This window comes from Oxyura jamaicensis, chromosome 1, assembly GCF_011077185.1.
Source record: "Oxyura jamaicensis isolate SHBP4307 breed ruddy duck chromosome 1, BPBGC_Ojam_1.0, whole genome shotgun sequence".
Classification (NCBI taxonomy): Eukaryota; Metazoa; Chordata; class Aves; order Anseriformes; family Anatidae; genus Oxyura; species Oxyura jamaicensis.
Genome location: NC_048893.1, coordinates 105721850 through 105741700, shown reverse-complemented (window position 1 = coordinate 105741700; position 19851 = coordinate 105721850). Strand labels below are relative to the sequence as shown.

Genomic DNA, 19851 nt, shown 5'->3' with positions numbered 1-19851 from the left:
ATGTTCTCATGATGGGGGCGATGATTTTTCTGAGGCCCTGACAGCAGGTAACAATTAGGATGCATTTCTAGAATGTGGGGGGGGGGCTTAAAGCCATTTATAAATTACTGGCACATCAGCCATCTCTTTCTGGACACAAAACAGCTTGAACACATGCAGTTCAGCACTTTATTACATCCACTGTTTCATAAACCTGAAAATTCTCTCTCTTCCTCCATAATACAGAGGTCATGAAGTTCACCAATGTGCTTTAAGTATTCATGAGAATACACAATAAGAAACGTTTTGTAACTTCTAGGGCAGGATCATGACACTTATTAGTATGGAAGTATCATTAAATTACTTTGTGTAGTTTGTATTGGGAGCTTGCAATTGCACCAAGCCTGTGTAATTCCTCTTGTATCAAGGGAATTATAAATATACAAGGGCTCTGGTATGCAATGTAATATATACAAAATAGGCCAGAAAGAAAAAAATAAAAACAAAATTCATACTTAGCACGCACACAGCCCTCCTCATCACACACAAACCACACATAAACATGCTCCACTTCAAGTAGTGCTAGAGTCTGAACTGTAAATTAAGCTAGTGCAGGGAGGGGTGACAATTAAAGCTTGATCAAGCAGAAAAACAGAAGTCTTCGAAGCTAGAGTACCTCTTCCTTAAAATGCCCTTTCAGAAGAGTCTGCCAATTATTCAGAATCCAGGACTTAAGCATTGCATTTTAATTCACCATATAAAGAGCAATAGAGAAAAGATGACATTACTGTACCACCAAACTTTTTGTTCATCAAATGCTTTCATACACAGATTGATCCACCCCCCCATTCTTACATGGAAGCAGCTTCATTTGTTTAGAAGTAGGCCCACAAAATGCATGCTTTCCATTTGATAATCCCTCTCACAGCTGTAAACTGACGCTTGAGGAATCAAAGAGAAGCACATTAGTCAAACCAAATCAAAGGAAACAGTGGTGCCTGGAGGAAATTACATGAGAACAGAATCAAAACAAAGTTATAAGTACAAGAGAAAACACAGTCTCTTGGTATTTGTTTTGCCAAGTTCTAAGTAGCAGGTGGCCTAGGGCAAAGCTGAACAAAGGATTTCAGAGGATACTGAAGGTTTAGGAAGTCCGATGTCCCAGGAATAAAGCGATAATGCAGACAGTTCTCTTACCGTACTCCCCACCAGAGAACAGGAAGCCAACCATTATTTAATCAAATGATACCTTGAGTCTTGACACGGTCTTGTCATTTAAACACTCCCATGGGGCGTGGCGCTTCTGTTGCCGAATTTTTCCCCATGAGAAGTACCCACAGATGGCATAGTCCATAAATGGGGAACAGGAGAGGAGAAGCTACCTAACTGTGGACAGAATTTGTTTATCAACTCAGAAGAGACTAACTCCCATTCTCCTCAGGAGTCCAAAATATGGTCACTACAACCAAAAGGATGCCACCCGGCTCAGGGTAGCATTGGCAGGCTAGAAGAGTGTTACCTGGAGGTGGGCAAAAAACAGGCAGCCAGGCTCACACCACAGGTCTGACCCAGCCATGTTGCTGTCACCAGTTGAATGTTTAAGCCATTTTTGTCTTCCATCCATTTTGCTTGGTGAATGCTAGCCTCCAGCAAATGTTCTGGAGGGAGATCTGGAGTATTAACAGCCTCCATGACTGCAGGAGTCTCTGGAGTGTGCGCCAGAGTCCTTAACAAATCTCTGAAATCAGTTATTTATGCACCAAAATGTAGCCTGAACTAAGTGAAGTAGTCTCATTAGGAAATATAAATAGAGCATTAAGTGCTCAAACTTCAGACAAGGGCTAGAAGAAATTACCAAACATGATGGGGAAAGAAAAAAAAAAAAAAAGAAGAAGAAAAAAGCTCCACTTCCGTCCTTCATTTATCTTGAGTTACAAATATTCTTGAATCTTAATAATGATAGAACAGGATTTACTTTGGGCAGAGTTTATGTTTCACAAAAAAAAAAAAACAACACACCCTGCATACCTTTAGCCACAGAAAACACATAAGGTAGTAGTCTCAATTCAGATGGAGGCTGTAGAGTGGTAGTAAAGAGTCCACTAAAATCCAGATGTGGATTGCAAGTTTGTATTTTACTAGGTGTGTTGTGACTGCATAAAGCATAGTAATCCAGGGAAGAAGGTACATTTTTGGGTTGACAAACTGGGTCTAGCACATAAAAGAACTTAAGAGGTTTCTCAGCCACCCCTGTGCTTATGCGGTAGCTGTCAGCAGCACTACTGTAGTGTTTCGGAAACTGCTGGACTTAACCACGGCAAGGTTTAGTCACTCAGGCACAGCAGCTGGTGGTAATACGTACAGCTCCTGAGAGTATCTAACACTATGAAATACATGGCAAGATTTTAGACACATTTTAAAGCCCTTGCTGATATTTTTAACCATGAAAAAATACAAACTAGAGATCCTACATCATGTACATGTGTTATCCATGCATCAGTGGCAAATGAGAAGTTTTTCTACTAGCTTGAAGAAACTGATTTTAATTTAGTTAAGTTTCTAAGACCTTGCAGCTATAAGGAAAACTGCTCCTCAATATGATGTAGTGCTGGTTTCCTGGCACTACAAAGAAGTTGTTCTAGTTGCATCTGTGCTCTGCTAGTGTTTTGAGCTGAAGGAAAAACATATGACTAGTTATTTTCACTCCTTAAACAGTACTAGAAATGCAGTATATTGGCCTCGACTCTTGGGATGACAGAGGTACAGAAGCAGCAAGCTTTTAGATATTCATAAGGGACAGAGAATAAGGGGATAGGGAAAGAAATTTATAGGCAGAGTAACAACCTAACTTTTATGCCATAGGAAGTGCCTTTTCCATAACTAGATCAATGATCTTATCAAAAGCCTTGTAAGATACTTTCATTTGTGCACATAAATACCTGATAGTCTTCACTCCTTCCCACACCTCCCCCTTTTCTACAAGCCCTCTTCTAATTCCTGATGAATTTCTTATTCATGGAGAAATTGACTAGTTTTTCAGAGCATGGGAAGAGAGTAAGTAAACTACAATAAAATAATAATAATAATAATAATAATAATAATAATAATAATAATAATAAGCTGAATCCAATTATTTGGTTTGGCTTCTCTTTTGGAAGAGCAGCTATTAGAAAATTAAAATTCCAACTCTATAGCTGAGTAATATATGACACACAAACAAAAAAGACCTTTCCCCCAATTCCTCCAAAACAACAACAAAAAATTTCCCCAAGCCCTACGGCGTTTTCTCCCCCCTTCCAGCCCAGGCTCAGAGCCATGCACTGAGTAATGGAGTAATCCTCCCCTCTGTCTGCTCCCATGAGCAAAGCCATACATTTGAAGCTGATAACAAGGCCAGCATCCAGATGGTAGGGTAGTTAGCAATCTAACACGCAGAAACATTACGTGCCTTGCTGGGTAAGTCATCAGACACTCTCTTCACTCTTTTTCATTAAAAGCTCTCAAATTAACAGCAAAGACAGTCAGATTCAGAAGAAAAAATTGTCTACAGATCCCCGAGTGAGACAAAGCAGTCAAGTTTTAAGGTACCTTGCCTGCAAAACCTGTATCAAAACAAAGCAAAGTGTACTTTAGGCTGGTTTCTCAAAACATTTCAGAGTAGGTTGTTTCAGAAGAAAACTTAGGTTAAAGTGACAAAGAGTTTAAATGGCCAAGCTGCTCAACTTCAAATAGTTTTTCTTGGATTTATGAGTTGTTGTACATTCAGAGGCCTAGAACTTAATACAGAAAGTTTCTGTTTTATTTAATATAGCATACAAATGAAAATGAAAATTCTTTGCACTCATCTGTCAGAGAAAGTAATTTTTTACATCACTGTCAGTAAAACTCTGTGATGGAAATCACGTGAGAATCAGAATGGAGAACCTTGGGTTCATCCAGCTGCGGGTATCACATAGAGCAGTAACAGCATTGTCAGAGAGTGCCTTGGAGTGGGATTTCTACCTGTATTGAAAGCTCGTATTGGATGATCTGAGGGGCTCTCAGTCTCACAGGAGGGGGAAGAGCTCTTCTGTTATAATGCCTCAATTATAGAGCAGAATAGCAAAGAAGTTTTCATCCATGATGCCTAGGGATGATTTAATGCTCGGCTTCCTGTGAACTGCTCAGTACAATATGAAAGGCTAGCGCACCAACCGATGATGCCTTTACTTTTAAATATACTTTTACTTGTCTAGAAGGTCAAGAATAAAAAGAGACTGTAGTTTTCAGAGTGAATTATCTGAATTTACCAGCAGTAGTCCTGAGATTTTAAGATCAAATTACTGATCATTTCAGAGCACAGCCCCAAGGACAGTCAGCCCTGGCAAGGCTGAACTGGAAGTGCTTGTAGAGGAAAAAGCAAGGAATAACAAACAAGTGGCATGGGACAAAAAAGGAGGAGATTATTTAGGTCAGCCTTTCCAAAGAAACTGAACACCAAAGTAAATGAATTCCAGAGAAACTAAACGGCCTCCTAAGTGCTTTCAAGCAGACCCAACACAAATTGCTGTGTGACATGGTTTGGGAAATTAAAAAAGTTTGTATTTATAATCGAAATGTAAAATTCCACTCCCTTCAAGGCTTTTATTTTTTGCCTCCTCTTCTCCTCGTGTTCGAATTCACAGTCTGCACAGGTTCAGCGCAGCGCAGACTTTATCCCAGAAGACAGACAATCCACAAAGCCTACGTTATTAACCAAACATTTATAGCTCTCACTTTCACAAGACTCAAACCCGCTGCTCCCCCTGTCTCCATGGAGCCTGTGACACCGGGGTATGGGGTTTTGTCCCAGCCAGGCCCCACAACAGGGCTGGTTTCCCGCTCGACCGTGCTGCTCCACAGCGGTTTCCACAGCAACCGGGCAGGGCTCAAAGGCAGGCCACAGGCAGGGCCCCAATACTTGCTTTGAGGTGGATCCAGATACTGAAGATTTGTGTCTGGTGCCATTGGGTTAAAAAATACCATTAGAAGGGGCTATGCGAGGAGATGTCTCTTTGCCACTGCTGTTGGAGTTGAAGAAACAGGTCTCCAGTTGCACGGCTGGGTGCAATGCTTCAGCCGAACACCGGCCTGTGCAAATACCTCAATAAACAGTCACAGCACGATGATCATGTTTACGAAACAAGGCTGGGTCCCCCGTGCAAACTGCTGTGGTCCTCTGAAGTCAATAGTACCAGGCTGATTTACATCAACCGTAAAATCAGCCTTGAAATACATAAGAGCCGGGGACGTGGAGAAAACAATCCCCTCCAAAAAAAACCACAAAACAAAACAAAAAAACAATTACAACAACAAAAACAGAAAACCAACACAAACGACCCACAACCATTCAAGTCACATTTCAAGACAAGTTCCGTAAGTTTCATGCTAAATTTCAGAGGTCTGCACCAGGCTTTTGCTGGAACTGCTGGGCAATTTCAAAAGGATGAACACTTCAAGACGCTGGGCATTTATATACCTGCAAATACAAACCTAAAAAAGCCGTAAACCAAATTTAATTTGCTGTCCAACTGATATAGCCAACATTAGTTATGATACCGGTATACACCATGAAAAACTGGAGTTCCTGCTTGCTCAGAGCCAGAGGAGTAATTTAATTCCCCGAGGGTAGGGTTCTGTTTCCAGATTCAAGGAAAACCATCAGGCCTCTGGGACTTCCAAGCATGGAAGTAGACTCCACATTGTTACAGTGAGGGAATGTCTCTTTCCATAGGTAGTCTCATCCATATACGCTGGAACCAAATTTCCTGTGCAACTTCAGTCCCTTCTCAAGTTTATAACAGTTTTTCCCAGTAGGCCTTCTCAACCCCTTTTTGATTAACCTAAGCATTTCTACAAACTGCACTGCAGAGGATGTGTACATATTAAGTTCTGGCTTTTAGCAGTAAAGGAGTACATAATGAGCCAGAACTGCACACTGCAGAGATCCCAAGTAGCAGGTGGGGTAGCTCATTAGACCAACTACACCCAAATGTCTCATTTTCAGGAAAGTGTAATAATCAAAACCAAGTCAGCATTGTCACGTGTCCCCCACTGAAAGAGATGATCCATCTGAAATCTGGTAGCTAAAAAAAAATGTTTTTGTCTCTGAAGCAAACATTCACACGGAATATACTTCTATGCTAATAGGCAATGGATGCAAGAACAGCTCCTTGGGGTGAGTTTTTAAAGACAGGCTTGCACAGGCTTCCTTCCATTCAAATTTTGCTGACTGGGATGTACCATGACTACATTCTAGCTAGTGTGCCCATTAAAAAATATATAAATAAAAAAAATCAGAATCTCACCAAAAACAGTAGAATACTTTTAAAATGGAAATACTCTGTGAGAAGATGTGTAATGCTTTGTGAATTTGGGATTGAGACATTTCCAATAGGTGTGGGTGGGGTGCCACTTGACTGAATTTCATTTGAACCATGAGTTTTAGGACAGCATCTTGCCTTGATCAGCAGCACTGAGCTATGTATTCTTCCAACACCCCCCCCTCCAGACTACAAAGCAGACTCTGCTAGTATGAGCTGCAAGCACAACAACCTCTTCTCTCTTGGCCAAAAGAATCTGGTGAACCCTTCCTAATTATCTGCACACAGCTTGCCAAATTAGCTCATCCCGGTTTCATTGACACATGATCCCTTACACTGCCAAGTTCGCTCAATTGTCTCTTCCTGCCAGAAGCAGCTAATAATCATGTTTGATGTCTATTCCTTTCAACCAGCATTGTGGTTTACAGTACAAATACACATCTTTAGCCTTAATTCTGCAGGCCTTTAATAGACAGATTAGTTCTTCAATATCTGATTTTATTAGGAGCATCTTCTGGCATATTTATTTGAACAGGACTGAAGCTACTCCTTTGACTCAATTAAGGCTGTTATGTATCAAGAGGAGCTAGAACAAACAGAAGATGTTTTGCATGCTGAAAGGAGAAGGGTGATCAGAAGAAATCCTCCGGAAGCCAGAGCTAGGAACAATAGGTCACAGTATAATAGGTGCCAAAATTTCCTTAAAGGGGATGAAGAGGGTAAAAAACAAACAAACAAAAAACCACCTTAAAGTCTTCATCAGATTAAAAGCTATACAAACAAAACAATACATGGATATTCAGATTAGAAAACACTAGAAGAACACTGGAAAGTTACACAGGAAACAGGAATAAACACAGTAACTCTGTGCTTTATTTATTTTTAAACCAAGCATGAACGTTAACTCAGTAATCATCCCAGCTTTTCAACAGAAGAGATGTGTCAGGAGGCATATCCTTGAGAGTATTTGGGTAAGGTTAGCTAACAAACAATTCTGCTGCTTTCGTCAGAAGAAGGGCAAGCTTAGGAAGCAAGCTATCATTCACAATTCACTAGTTCGAAGCTTCACGTAATATGTTTTGATTATCTTGTCAGCCAATACTTAAACTAAGAAAGTACCAGCTGTTTCACTGTCACAAAAGTGAAATGAAAAAAAAGATGTCAGGAATTCTGTAATATAAAATAAAATAAATAAATAAATGAATAAATCCAGGGCACAGAATAATTGTATAGAAGACAATCTTGTGAGAATCAAAAAGGCAATCTTGTCATAATTCAAAGATAGTATCAGGAACACAGAGATAGGAATTCTGTATTATTTAAGCTATTGGATATTTTTAGAATAAAAAAAATACCTGATTAATGATTCAGCCCCCTGACCCATCTTCTCAAATCATCAAAACCCTGTATTATATCTCTAAAATGCCTGCTAGAGTCAATAGATCAACACATTTCATGAAATCATGACTTCCAGATAGGCACATAAGCTGCTGTAAATTGTTTTGCCATTTGTTTTGCCTACTTCTGCCCTGTATTATCTTTATAACCACCTCATCCTGAGATATGGATACCTTATAAACTCAGGTGACACTATTTTTGCCTAAACTTAACCTTCCAGTAGAAATAAGATTAAATTATACCACTCTGGAGTACTCAACTCCAGTTAACTGATTTCAGTTCAAGAACCTCTCTTTTTGAGAAAGGTATCTGAGGAACAGTCCAAGCACTATGCTGGCATAAAGATAATACAGGCAGGAGCACATCAGCATGAGCAATCACATGGAATCCAAACACAAAATGAGTTCTTCAGATTTCAGGTGTAAAGTCACAGAAAAATATTTTAGTAAGATGAGGATCTAGCACATTTATCTATTTATTTCCACTGTTGTTGCAAGGCTGCACATCTTGCATCAAGCCCACACGGTATGGAACTAGCGTCAGCAGAGAGAGCTCTGAATGGTCAGGAAGCCAAAAAAGGGAACAAGATGGTTTGTTGAATAATAGATAGCTACCTGCATTTCTCTCCTAGAAAGGGAACTCATCACCACCTAAGTTCTGCTCAAAACACCTCTATTGAAATAAGCCTATAAGCTTTTATGCTTTGTGTTACTATGCTGTGAGTGCCAAGTTATGTTTTAAGGCAGCTAAGGACCAGGTTCTTACAAGACAAAATGAATTACTCTTTCACAGAAAAAAAGAGTACCCACTTCAGAGCTTACAGCTACGTGAATCCTTATAGCCAAGTCTACGTATACCTTCCACTTAAACAGTCTGATTACATAGCCAAGCCCCTTGACATATTCGGTTGTATGAGATTTTTGGAAACTCTCTGTCCACCCTGCATGCTTCCCATCCCAAAGCAGAGGCAGCTAAAGGTCATGGATGATCTACTTTTCAGTCACTGCAATTAGCAATTTAAAATAATCAGATTTCATATTACATTTCTGCTTACAAGTCTTAAGCCATATGGACAGCACTCCATACATTTATAGGGATTCTAATGCAGCATCTAGCCACAGGATTGGAACCTTAACAGCAAAATCATGCTGTATTTTCTTCTGATTTTCAGATTTTTTACCCCATCCCAAAACTGAAAGGGTTTTATATATGTACAATTTCTATATATGTACATATTGGCCACAAGCTAGACTGTTTACTGATATTATTTATATTATATTGGTATTATCTCACTGTCTTTGTATTCCATGAAACATGAAGATAATTCAGCTTCAAAAGAAGGGCAAATTCCTTCCTACCCACTCCCACTATGTCCTTAAACGCTCGCAACAACTAATCTCTGCTGAAGCCATAGATACATCATTGCTTCAGAATCCCACTCTGCCTCCATGTTGATCTTTTGCTTTGTGAGCAAAGTAAAATAAAATAAATCATACAATAACATAGAATCAATTGTTAAAGGTGCCAATAGGATCCAAATTCAACTTTGGCCACTTCCTCCCAATAACTAGATGAAATTAAAAACTGTTTTATTCTGCATTTGTCAAATACTAGGCTAATCATAAATACTACCTCATTCCCAGTTTTCCAAAATACTGTAAAACAATCTTCTGGTTTTAATAGATTGTTACGTAGTTATTAGATTCAACTGTTTTTCCAGTAAAAACAAACAAACAAGAAGTATCTGCCTTAAACTTTTATGATATTTTCTGAAAAGAATACAAGCTTTCTGGGACTTTTTTGTGGGACTGAAGACTAGCTTAAAAAGGTAAGGAAAACCCTTCTTATTGTTCCCTAGAAGACATTAAGTTTGCTTTAACTCAAGAAAAATACTCTGCACCTGCAAGTCTCTCAGCTGTATATGTAAGAACTGGTCATACCAACTCCTCTTTCTCTGTTTACATAGCTTTAAAAACTTTGCAGAAACTTTGTTGAAAAGCTTATAAACAGACATCATTTCATTATTCTCTCACAAAAGTCAGTGTGTTCTCCCAGCAGCTATTTATGTTATAAAACTAATGCATATTGCAAAACCTGGACAAAACCTTTGTAGAAGTGCATTCTCTTCCCTTCCTCCTCCTCCTCAGGAAAGAAGATTAAAAATTTGAACACAGCTGGAAAGCAAACAGCAACTGTGTGGGCTGTTGAGAGTTCAGGACTTAGCTAGAGATACAACTGGAACAACTGAAACATATGAAGTATTCAGCAACAGGGGAAATGCAGAGCTGAAAACAATTTTTAGTCGTGTCTCAATATATGCTGCTGATTCCCTGTTGATAATCAGCTTCCCCAGATGACTCTTACGTCCTGGAACATTATTTACTGAAAGGCTCCAAAGACGAGTGCTGTAAGTACGTTATCTTCTGGAAGTACCCATCATTTCAACAATGTTTAAACCCAACACAGAGAGAATTACGTTTACTTTTCATACGTGATACAGAAGTCTCCTGAAATGTTTTAATTAGTACTGTTTGAATCAAGGAATCAAGTGATGTCTAGGATGTAGGTCTTATATAGAAAAGGGAAAGAAAAAGCATTTGACTTAAAATAGAATTACGCGAAGGTCTCAGACTGTATTGCAAGAAACAAAACCTTACACACATTGCTTTGTGATGTCTAAGCATACTTCTGCTATGGTGCGCATCTGTATACTGCTCTCTACCTCCTCTCCTGGGCACCAACTTTGATGTTACCAGTAAATCTAGAGTCCCTGAATTTGTTTGCTTTACTAGTCACTCTAATACTACAAAAGCACTATCTTAAAAACCTTATGAGCTCTTACTATTACTTGCCTGTCCCAATCTCCCCCTCCTCCCCCCTTTTTACATTTTCAACTGCTGCATTCAATATTGAAATATTGTTTTCCTTCAATATTGGTTTCCTTTCAGGACCATCTCAAATGATTACAACATTCTTGTGCATCAGTAAATCACATTACACCTGGGAGGACTATCATGTTGGTCAGCAGAAGGCAGCAGGGACATTCATTGCAAGACACAAAGAAAACTCAAATACTGACTGAAAATAAAACATTTACATTTCATTCATTCACATACAAATATTTACTGGCATTTAAATTGAAAGTTTTTAAGTCTACTCATAGAATACGGGCCTTTTCTGCACAAACTCTTCCAATATCTAAGCATTGCTATTAATAAACTTTTAATTGGACTTTATGTGGACACTGGGGGAGGGAGATTCCCCCCTCTCACCCCCTTGTCTTGCTTTGGTATTCTACAGTTTGTGTTTTTGAGATAATCCTGCTCTAACAACTCCTGCAGAATTAGGGGTTTCAAGCATCTGAAATGAGCTGGAGTTCTCTACGTGTACTGTAAGTCCCTGACCAGCTATAATCTACATCTCAAGCAATGAAATATATATGTTTATCTACTTGAGGTTGCTAAAATTTGTAACTCAAAATTTAGAAAGAGGGTATAACATCTTAATTAGCAAGACATCCTCATAAAATTTGTTTAATTGAGCAGTATTTAAAGAGTCTTTAGTCATCGTTACATGTATCGGAGAAAACACTTACTACTGTATGGAACTAATTTTCAGGACTTAAATTTAAGGTAGTTAAGAATTAACTTGCACAGCTTTCACATACCATGGGTCAGCTGGGTGCTTTACTCTCGGCAGAGCCTGACTTACTCCCTGATCTACCTTTCAAAGTCAGGATCTCAGGCTCGCAAGCAGGCTCAACCCAGTGAGACCAGCTAGCGGGGCTCGGCAAAGCCCTGCAGCTCCCAGGCGGCCCCGGCCACACACAGGCCTTGGCACGGCAGGGCCTGTGCGCCTCGTCCCCAGGCACTGAATGGTCTCAGAAAGACTTCTCCATTACTACCTGGGCAAGCAGCCTTCCCAAATACAGACACACAGCCCAAGGTTATTAAATGCACAGGACAGCCCGCTTGAATCACATTTACAGCAGTGTTCACCACCAACAGCTTGAACAGTACCAAAGTTGTGTTTGTGCCTTGTCAGGCTCCCATAAATCCCAGTCAGTATGGAGTAAGGGAACATGAAACAAGAGCCACTAAGAAGAAGCCACAAATTTAAGAAAAATAAATCTCATCTTTGTCGTTTACCAGCTTCAAGACTGGAAGAAGGGTCAGAAAAATCAGTGTAGATGGCCCAATACTCAAAAGGCAAAACCCAAGTGTTGGCTTCTTTACATTTTATAGAAACAGATAAAAGCTAGCCATAACATGAGCCTGAACACACCTACACACACTAAAGATACCATTCCAGATGATGTGTTTTGGCTTATTTTTGCCACTACAGCTACTAGAAAGCTTCAGTTATGAACCAGTGGCAGGTACTGTCCATACACTCAAGTGGTAAGTTGCTGTCTAATTCACATAGTATTATTCAAGCTCTGGTCTTCTGCGCATCATTCCATCATATGTTTACAAGTATGCCCAGCACAAACATCTCTCCAACTCCAACCCAACTCCAGTCAGCATACACTAGCCCTTACCATGCTGCCCCCAAGAATCTCTCCCAATTCATACTGGGCACTCAGGTATGCCTTATATAAACATTTTGGTTTCTGAATTATATATTAATTTGAGCAAGACTCAAGTCTCAAGAATGCACATTCCATCACTACCTCCAGTACTATATTAGCAGTTTGCAAACAGCAAATATAGCTGCTATGGTTAACTATATGGTGCCAAAACAATCCTATAATCCGTTACTTCCCATACGGACCATGTTTTGTTTCGCCTTGAGCCTGATCCAGTGGTTTGGACTGACTTGAGTATATGGTAAACCCTTACAAAGTTAATCCTAACAAAAGCTAAGTAAATATCTATCTTTTGAAACTTTATACCTGTAGGAACTGTTCTAACTCAAGTCTGACCATTTCTTACTTTTTTAAACAGTCAGGATCAAGTTATTGCTATTACAATGCAAGTTGGAGATTCTTACTGAAAACTGCTGAGTTTAGAACTTGCAGAAAGTAATCATTCAAAAACAGTTTATTACCAGATTTTCCCAGTGTGTTTTCCCCTGTGAATAAGCTTTGAGAGAAACTGGATGCCTCCTTAAATTCCTGTTAAGCAAGGGGGCTACACTCAGCAGTGGTTCAACAACTACTGCTGTTGTATTGCTTGCTGTTGTTCAGAAGTGGGTATTTTTCCCTTCTTGCTTCTCCAAAAGCTCCTTCACCTCCCAGCGTATGTTAGAAAGTGACAAGTGAACAGTACCAGATGTTCAGCTGCCAAGCTTACCTTCTGCCTGTTTTAAAAAATCATATCTAAGCTCCACAGTATGCTGCTGTGAGCGTAAAGGTGACATAAGTCTTTGGAGCTTTCCGGAAAAAAGTGACTTTGGAAATACAGGTGAGCACAAGTGCTGCCAATCATCCAAATGCTGCTCCACTTTCATTTTCTATCCCATTCTTTGGGATACTCATTTCTCAAAGACTACTATTTAGATGAAGGAAACGTATCATTTGTCTTGATTACCAGACACCATAATATTTGCTTTAAGCTTCCTGTGGTAGAATTACAGTACAGTAATGTCCAACACTTTGAGAAAGATGTGGCGGGCTTTTCTGCTGAAGTGTTTCGTTAAAACTGATTGTTCTTAGAAAAGTAATCAGGATGGAAAAGGATATGCCAGAAAGTAAAACTGTAAGAAAAACAGTCTTACAAAATCAGTTTTCCTTGAGAGGAAGAGGTGAGCTAACAGTAAGGGAATTACCAGTAAAATAATTGCCTTTCAGTTTCCACATAACATTTTCCTCACTTTCCATTAAAGCATTCACACCATTGGATATTAGCCACCAAATGGAAAAGGAAGAAATTAACCCATCTATCTTCCCAAATATCCAATGGTGGTGTAATGTTATCATGGTGGAGGAAGAAATCTCAATCAACCGAACCAAAAAAGCAGCAATAATATAGGGTCCCTGTGGTGGACTATTTTAAGCAAGTGTCCTTGTTTTATATTGTTCCATAACTTCAAGGGAGCCTTAATTTACCCATTCCATATGGCCCTTGCAAATAGCTTGCAATGGCAAATATGAATGTCTATCTCACACTTTAATTGTTTTGATGAACAAAGTATTTATATTGCTGTGTGGATACATCTTAACAATCTTCCCTTACCTAAGTTTTCACACTAGACTGACCTCTAGCATTGTTACGAGAAAGCACTTCACTTACTCTAAGAAGTGCTCTTAAATGTGATTGCCTTTTATAAGGAACCGATTATAAAGAGACTGTCTTCAGAAATCTCTGAGAGAAAGATGACGTTTCAGAGTGTTGGTGGAATCTAAGTAGACTGTAACAAACTTTTAGATCCTGATTTCACAACTAAACTAATAATTGTTTCTGCCCCTCCAAAGGCTCTGACAGCCTAAACCTACACATGCCCATCTAACAAGGGAAGCTTGCTTACTGCTACTGTAGAAGATTTACATGGATGTCACTATGTCAGTGTCTGTCTTCGGTGAATAAGCATCACGAGTATACACTCACGTGAAATGGTATGAGAGATTAATTTTCTATAGCATTAGTTGTACAAGAAGATTCTCCCGTATGTAAAGAGTTGTCTCTTTTGCGACCACCAGCACTTGAAAAGAAAAAAGAGAACTTGAGGTACCGTTTGAGGAAGCCATATGTAAAAAAAAGCTCTAACAATTTCAGTGTATTTCTTTAAAAACAGGTCCGTACAGGTCCCCAGTAACATTTGGGCTGTGGCCTCAGACAAGTTTCGTAGATCTAAATCATGAAAGATGACCCCACAAGTTTTAAATCTGATAATTAAAGAGAAAAGATGAAGTCAAAGTTCAAGTACATGTGAGTTCTTCCTCATTTACTATGTCATCTGCCAATTCCTGCAGCAGAAGCTGGCAGGCAGCACGCTGCTGCCAAAATGCTCTATAGCAGGGAATTCAGATATCATAGAGGAAATATAAAAAAAATAATACTTGGTGTAATTCAGTTAAATAGCCAACAAGAAGACCTCATCCAGGCTCAATTAGATTTGCTAATAACAGTGGTAAGGATAACTCTCATCATGGATGCCAGATGCCCTACGGTAATCACAATTACCAGAAATACATGTCCTATGACATAAAAAAAAGAATTGTTGCAGCATTAAGGCCGAGAGAACAGGACCATGGAGGCCAAGCAACAGCAAAAGCAAGTCCTCTACCTGCATACAGTCATCTTAAAGAAAAGAAAATAAGGGGAATTGTGACTGTCTTGACATGATAGTACAGGTGCATTTCCTGCTTCCTATATGCAATGAAGGAAGGCATTCATCCTAATTTTTTCTTCTGCATGTCCAATAGCAGGCTTTGGGGCCTGAACAAAGGATACTGCAGGGCGAGCCAGGAGCCAGCTCTCTCTGCTGGCTGAGAAGAGGGAGACAAACCCTTACCACAGGACAGCATTGCTTCTGGCTGAGTTCTCTCTGAAATGGAGATCCCTTCCCAAATAGAGTGCCTAGGTTTTAAGAGAGATAGTCTGTCTTGTTCAAATGCAATGAAAGCCGTGATTTCTGGAAGACTTTCCAATAAGGTCACAGCCAAACTTTCATCCGAGTCCTGAAGATCTAACCAAGAGGCTGGAATTGTGAAGACAATAACAGAGGGGGGGAGCCTGTCTCATTTCCAAAGGCAGGAAGGTCTTCCAAACAAATCCTTTATTTTTATCCTTTTTAGCAGCATTCTAGTATCTTGTGCAGTGTCACCATAATTCTAAGAATTAAAAAAAAATAGGATGAACATTTGAAACAAATGCCACTTTCTATAGTCAATTTTCATTTGCTTCTTGGTATTTAAAGCCCCCTGACACCCTATATTATGGTGCCTAAGTCTGCGCAGGTTTGTAGACCACTAGCCATCTATAGCAAAGAAATGTCACTTCTTAACTAAAAGAGCAAGAGAAGGAACCATCCTTGAATGTCTCTTTTGGGGTTGCCCCTGCTCCTTCTCCAAATAATAAATAATAAAAATAATAAAAAGCAACGTGGTTCATAGCCTTATTTTGTAGAGATCTTAGAGAAGTATGCAGCCTTGCAAACTTAAGAAATCCCATCTCACCCAAATATTTCTAATTCAGAAATCATAACTACCTACAAAAGTTAATCCAGCAAACACAGAGGGTTCGGTCGAAGACTGGGGACTGACAATATTCTCAACATTGAGAGAATATTACCATATATAATATGGAAAGCATACTTTAAAGACTTCCAGCCCCACTGTCATTTCCTACAGCTAACACTGTCACGCTTTGTAAATTCTGGAGGAGGCTGAGGGTGGAGACATGACTTTTTTGACCTAGAACCTCTGTATTTGGCTGAAAGATTCCTGAGTGCTAAGGAATGTTTGTTTTAAAGCCAAAATAAGGTGATTTTTTTTTTTATTGCTGAATCAAACTATCCGCAGGAGCTCCATCCGATGTTTATGTAAGACTATTTATTGTCTCTGCATTGTCCTCACACAGACACATTGTACTGAATTTGTTTTCAGCATCACCAGCTTAAATTTAATTTCTCACTTAAAGTAATGCAGGAAAAAGTCAGGCCTAGAAGCTTCACAGAAGGGCTATTTTATCAGGATATATCACCTCTTCAACAGTGGCCATGACTATTAATAGCAATCATTTATGTAGATTTTCTAACTCTCCCATCAACAGAACTCACAAGTCTTACCCTGCAGCACCTTTTAAAACTTTCACAGATAACATGAGTTTATAGATCTCACGCAGACTGCAACTATGACTGATGATCTCAAACTTCCTAACTTTCCTCTAAATTAAATGTCAAAGATAAGCTTTAACTCAAGAGAAACCACTACTTCTACACTATTTCTTATTAGGTTCACACCAATAAGACCCGATTGACCTCAGTACTGTTCCTGGCTATGCTGATTTCCTATGATCAACTTACACAGGTTTTGATTTCTACAGCTGAATTACCAAGCAAGCTCTCTACACCTGCTCCACAATACAATGTTCACACGCTTAAGGTATCAACCCACTTCTTTCTTTTCCTCCTTAGTGGGGAACAGGCAGAACCCCAGTGCAGCATGAGAAACTACTCAACCCGTAGGTCTGACTGGGATGCCGGTATTACTCAGTCTTATTGTTCATGTGAACATTCTGCAGCCACAGGAGGAGCAGCAGACTCCCGACTGCCTTTTCTGCCTGGATTTCCTCCAGCTCACACAACCATCAGCATTTGCACACCCACCTACAATTGCTTTCTTCACGTAGCAACTTCTTATCAGCACCTTGCTGGTAAACTGAGTTCTCCCCATCTGGCATTTTCTTGGGAATAGCGAAAAGAAGAGTGAAAGAAAACGTGAGCCTGCCAACAATTTAGGCGCCAGATCCACTGTCCTGCTTCCAAATCACCCTGTAACATTTCCACACTGGCCAAAGCCAGCACCATCAATGGACACAATAAATCCAACAGCTGAGCAGCCTGAACATGCTAAAACCAGTCACCAAAAAAACCATAGCATCCTTATTCAGTCACATATACCCCATGAAATGAGGAAAAGATCAACTTCTTTTCAACTTTTTTTTAATATATTTTTTTAAATAATAAATTAATTATATGGAAGAGAAAGTCTGCACCAGCTGCCCATCTAGATAAACCAAGTTTTCCATAAGATGCTGTATAAGTGAAGACAAAGGAAAAGAAGAGCTGCCACCAAACCGAAGCACTAGCAGTGCGTATGTCATTTAGAAGTCTGTCCTTTTAGGACTCGTTCCTCCTCTGCAAAGAAGGCTTTTCCACACACATAGGTTTCTGCTAGGTGGGGAGGAGTGAAAGTTAAACACAAAAACGCCCAGCATGAGCACGGTCCCCCATCCACAAGACTGAGCACCCATCCCACGCGGGTCTCGGGTCTCACCGAGACCGTGCCACGCAGTTCTTCAAAGGCATTATTTCTACATACAGCCTCTTTCCCTATTGCAACAGCGGGGCACAGGAATATAAGAGAAGCACGGTGATTTGTGACCTGAAAGCAAGTCTCATCACAGGCAGGGCTGCCAGCGGTAACGCTGTGTATCGATTCTATTCAGCCGCTATTTTTCACGCACTTCCACGCGCTTTCTGAGCGGGGCAGCTTTTGCCAGCTCATTTTAACGCTTCCTCTCGCTGTTTTTCACGAGTTAGACAACAGGACCGCGACAACGTTACAAACGCAAGCCTGCTCTGGAGCTGCACCCGCCCGTGCCGGCCACAGACACCGCTCCCCGCATCCCTCAGGGGCCGGGAGGGGGGCGCAGCCCGCGTCCCGCCGGCCGCGCGGACACGCGAGGGGCTCCTGGCAGCGCCCCCCGCCTGCCCCGACGGACCCGGCGGCTTTGGCGTCCCCCCCGCCCTGCCCGGGGCGCCCCCTGCTGCCCAACGGCACCGAGCCGGGGCCGCTGCCCCCCTCTCCCGCCGCCGGCTCGCACGCCCGGGGGTGACCGCGCCGCCGGGGCGGCGAGCGGAGCGCTCCGGGGGGCGACAGCACGGGCAGGCAAACGGACGGACGGACGGACGGACGGACGGACAGAGCGCGTACGTGCTCCCGAGGGAAGGGGCGCGGCGACTTACAGCAGAGGACCCCCAAGTAGCCGAGGAGCAGCAGGCGGAGGCTGCGGCTCGCCATCTTCCCGGCAGCGGCCGCTCCCCCCCACACCCCCGGGCGGCAGCGGACGATCGCCGCGGGGCGACGCCGGCTGCGGCGGGGCGTGGGGCGGAGGGGGCGGCACGGCACGGACCGGCCTCGCCTCGCCTCCCCTCAGCCGGCGCCCGGCGTGGGAGAGCGGAGCGGGGGCTCGGCCCTCGCCCTGGCGAGGCGGTGCCAGGCTCTGGGCGCAGCCCGCGGGAGGGGCGGCTCCGGGCCGGTCCACCCGGTCCCCAAACGGTGGTGGTCTGGGGCTTGGGGGTCCGCTGGGACGGCCGGGGCAGCAGGTGGGAGCGGGCGGGGAGGTGCTCGCCGTCAGGGCACCGAGCTGGGAGACCCACAGCGACAGGGACGGCGCCAGGACGCCTGGCCCCCAACCCGGCTCCAGCAGACAGGCGTACAAACACACAAATACATGTAGGTGTGAGGTCTTCATAAGCTGAAGGACGTTTCTTGCCACAGAATAAACGATAAGCCTTTCTTAATCGAAACCAAACTTAGTAAAAGCTTATACTTCTCACAGGAGAGGTTCCCAGTCCCCGCCTGCATTCGCTGCCCCCAGTGGCACCCGCCCTGCGGGGCGAGGAGCGGAATGGAAGCAGCCGTAACAGGGCGAAATTGTGGAACAAAACTGCAACGGGGGTGCTGCTGACGATGTGCTGGAGGTAGTGCTTGTCAGTCACAGTGAGCCCTGCCACATGTGCAGCTGGGCTGCACAAAATGCCATGTACTGTAGGGTGCGTCCCTAAACCAACAGAAGATGGACCACACGGTCACCATCAAACCCTTCTGTATTGGGAGTTAGTATTAGTTGAGGAAATTATTCATTAAATATACACGAGCTGCAATGGCCCTTTAAATTTATGAATCAGGGAAAATTCCTCATCGTGACAGTGAGTGGAGCATCCGAGTCGTTTCTAATGACATCCCCAAATACATTACTGTGGATGTAATATGGTTCTCTAACAGGAAAAGTATTATAAGTATTTCATAATCAGAGTAGCAACACCGGCTGTATTTTTAGACCATAGCAAAATGAGGAAAGATTATTTATAAATAAAGCATTTAGCAGCTATTTTAATGGAGAGCAAACAAGTAGGATGCCATGATACTCTTTAAATCTTCTTAGCTTATTTATCACCTGCAAAAACGCTCATAGAATACAATATTTCTGAAAAACAAAAGACCATATATATATCTATATCAAGTATGTATCACCACTGCATGGGAGGAGCATGGGGGAAAAGTTGTAGAGGTGGGGAATATTAAGAAAGCAGTATGTAATTAAGTTAAGGGGTAGCTTATAGGATAGCTACTGAAGCCAATATAACGACAATTAATTGATAACAAGAATGAAGAGGTAAGGTATCCTGTTGGACATCAGGATGAAGTTTAGCTGCAAGCTGCACTAGTGTTTCCACCCCAGTA

At 41.7% G+C, this 19851-nt stretch overlaps 1 protein-coding gene across 2 annotated transcripts in view; it reads right to left on the bottom strand.

Annotated features, from left to right (window-relative positions):
• JAM2 (junctional adhesion molecule 2) overlaps positions 1–18614 on the bottom strand; it is a 36731-nt gene extending 18117 nt beyond the window's left edge. The window contains exon 1 of one of the 2 annotated variants that reach the window (XM_035315527.1): positions 18351–18614. In XM_035315527.1, the coding sequence (XP_035171418.1) occupies positions 18351–18405 (55 nt within the window). In that variant the 5' untranslated portion in view covers positions 18406–18614. The remainder of the gene's footprint in view (positions 1–18350) is intronic. The other variant, XM_035315526.1, reaches the window with a different exon arrangement.
• Positions 18615–19851: the final 1237 nt, after the last annotated feature.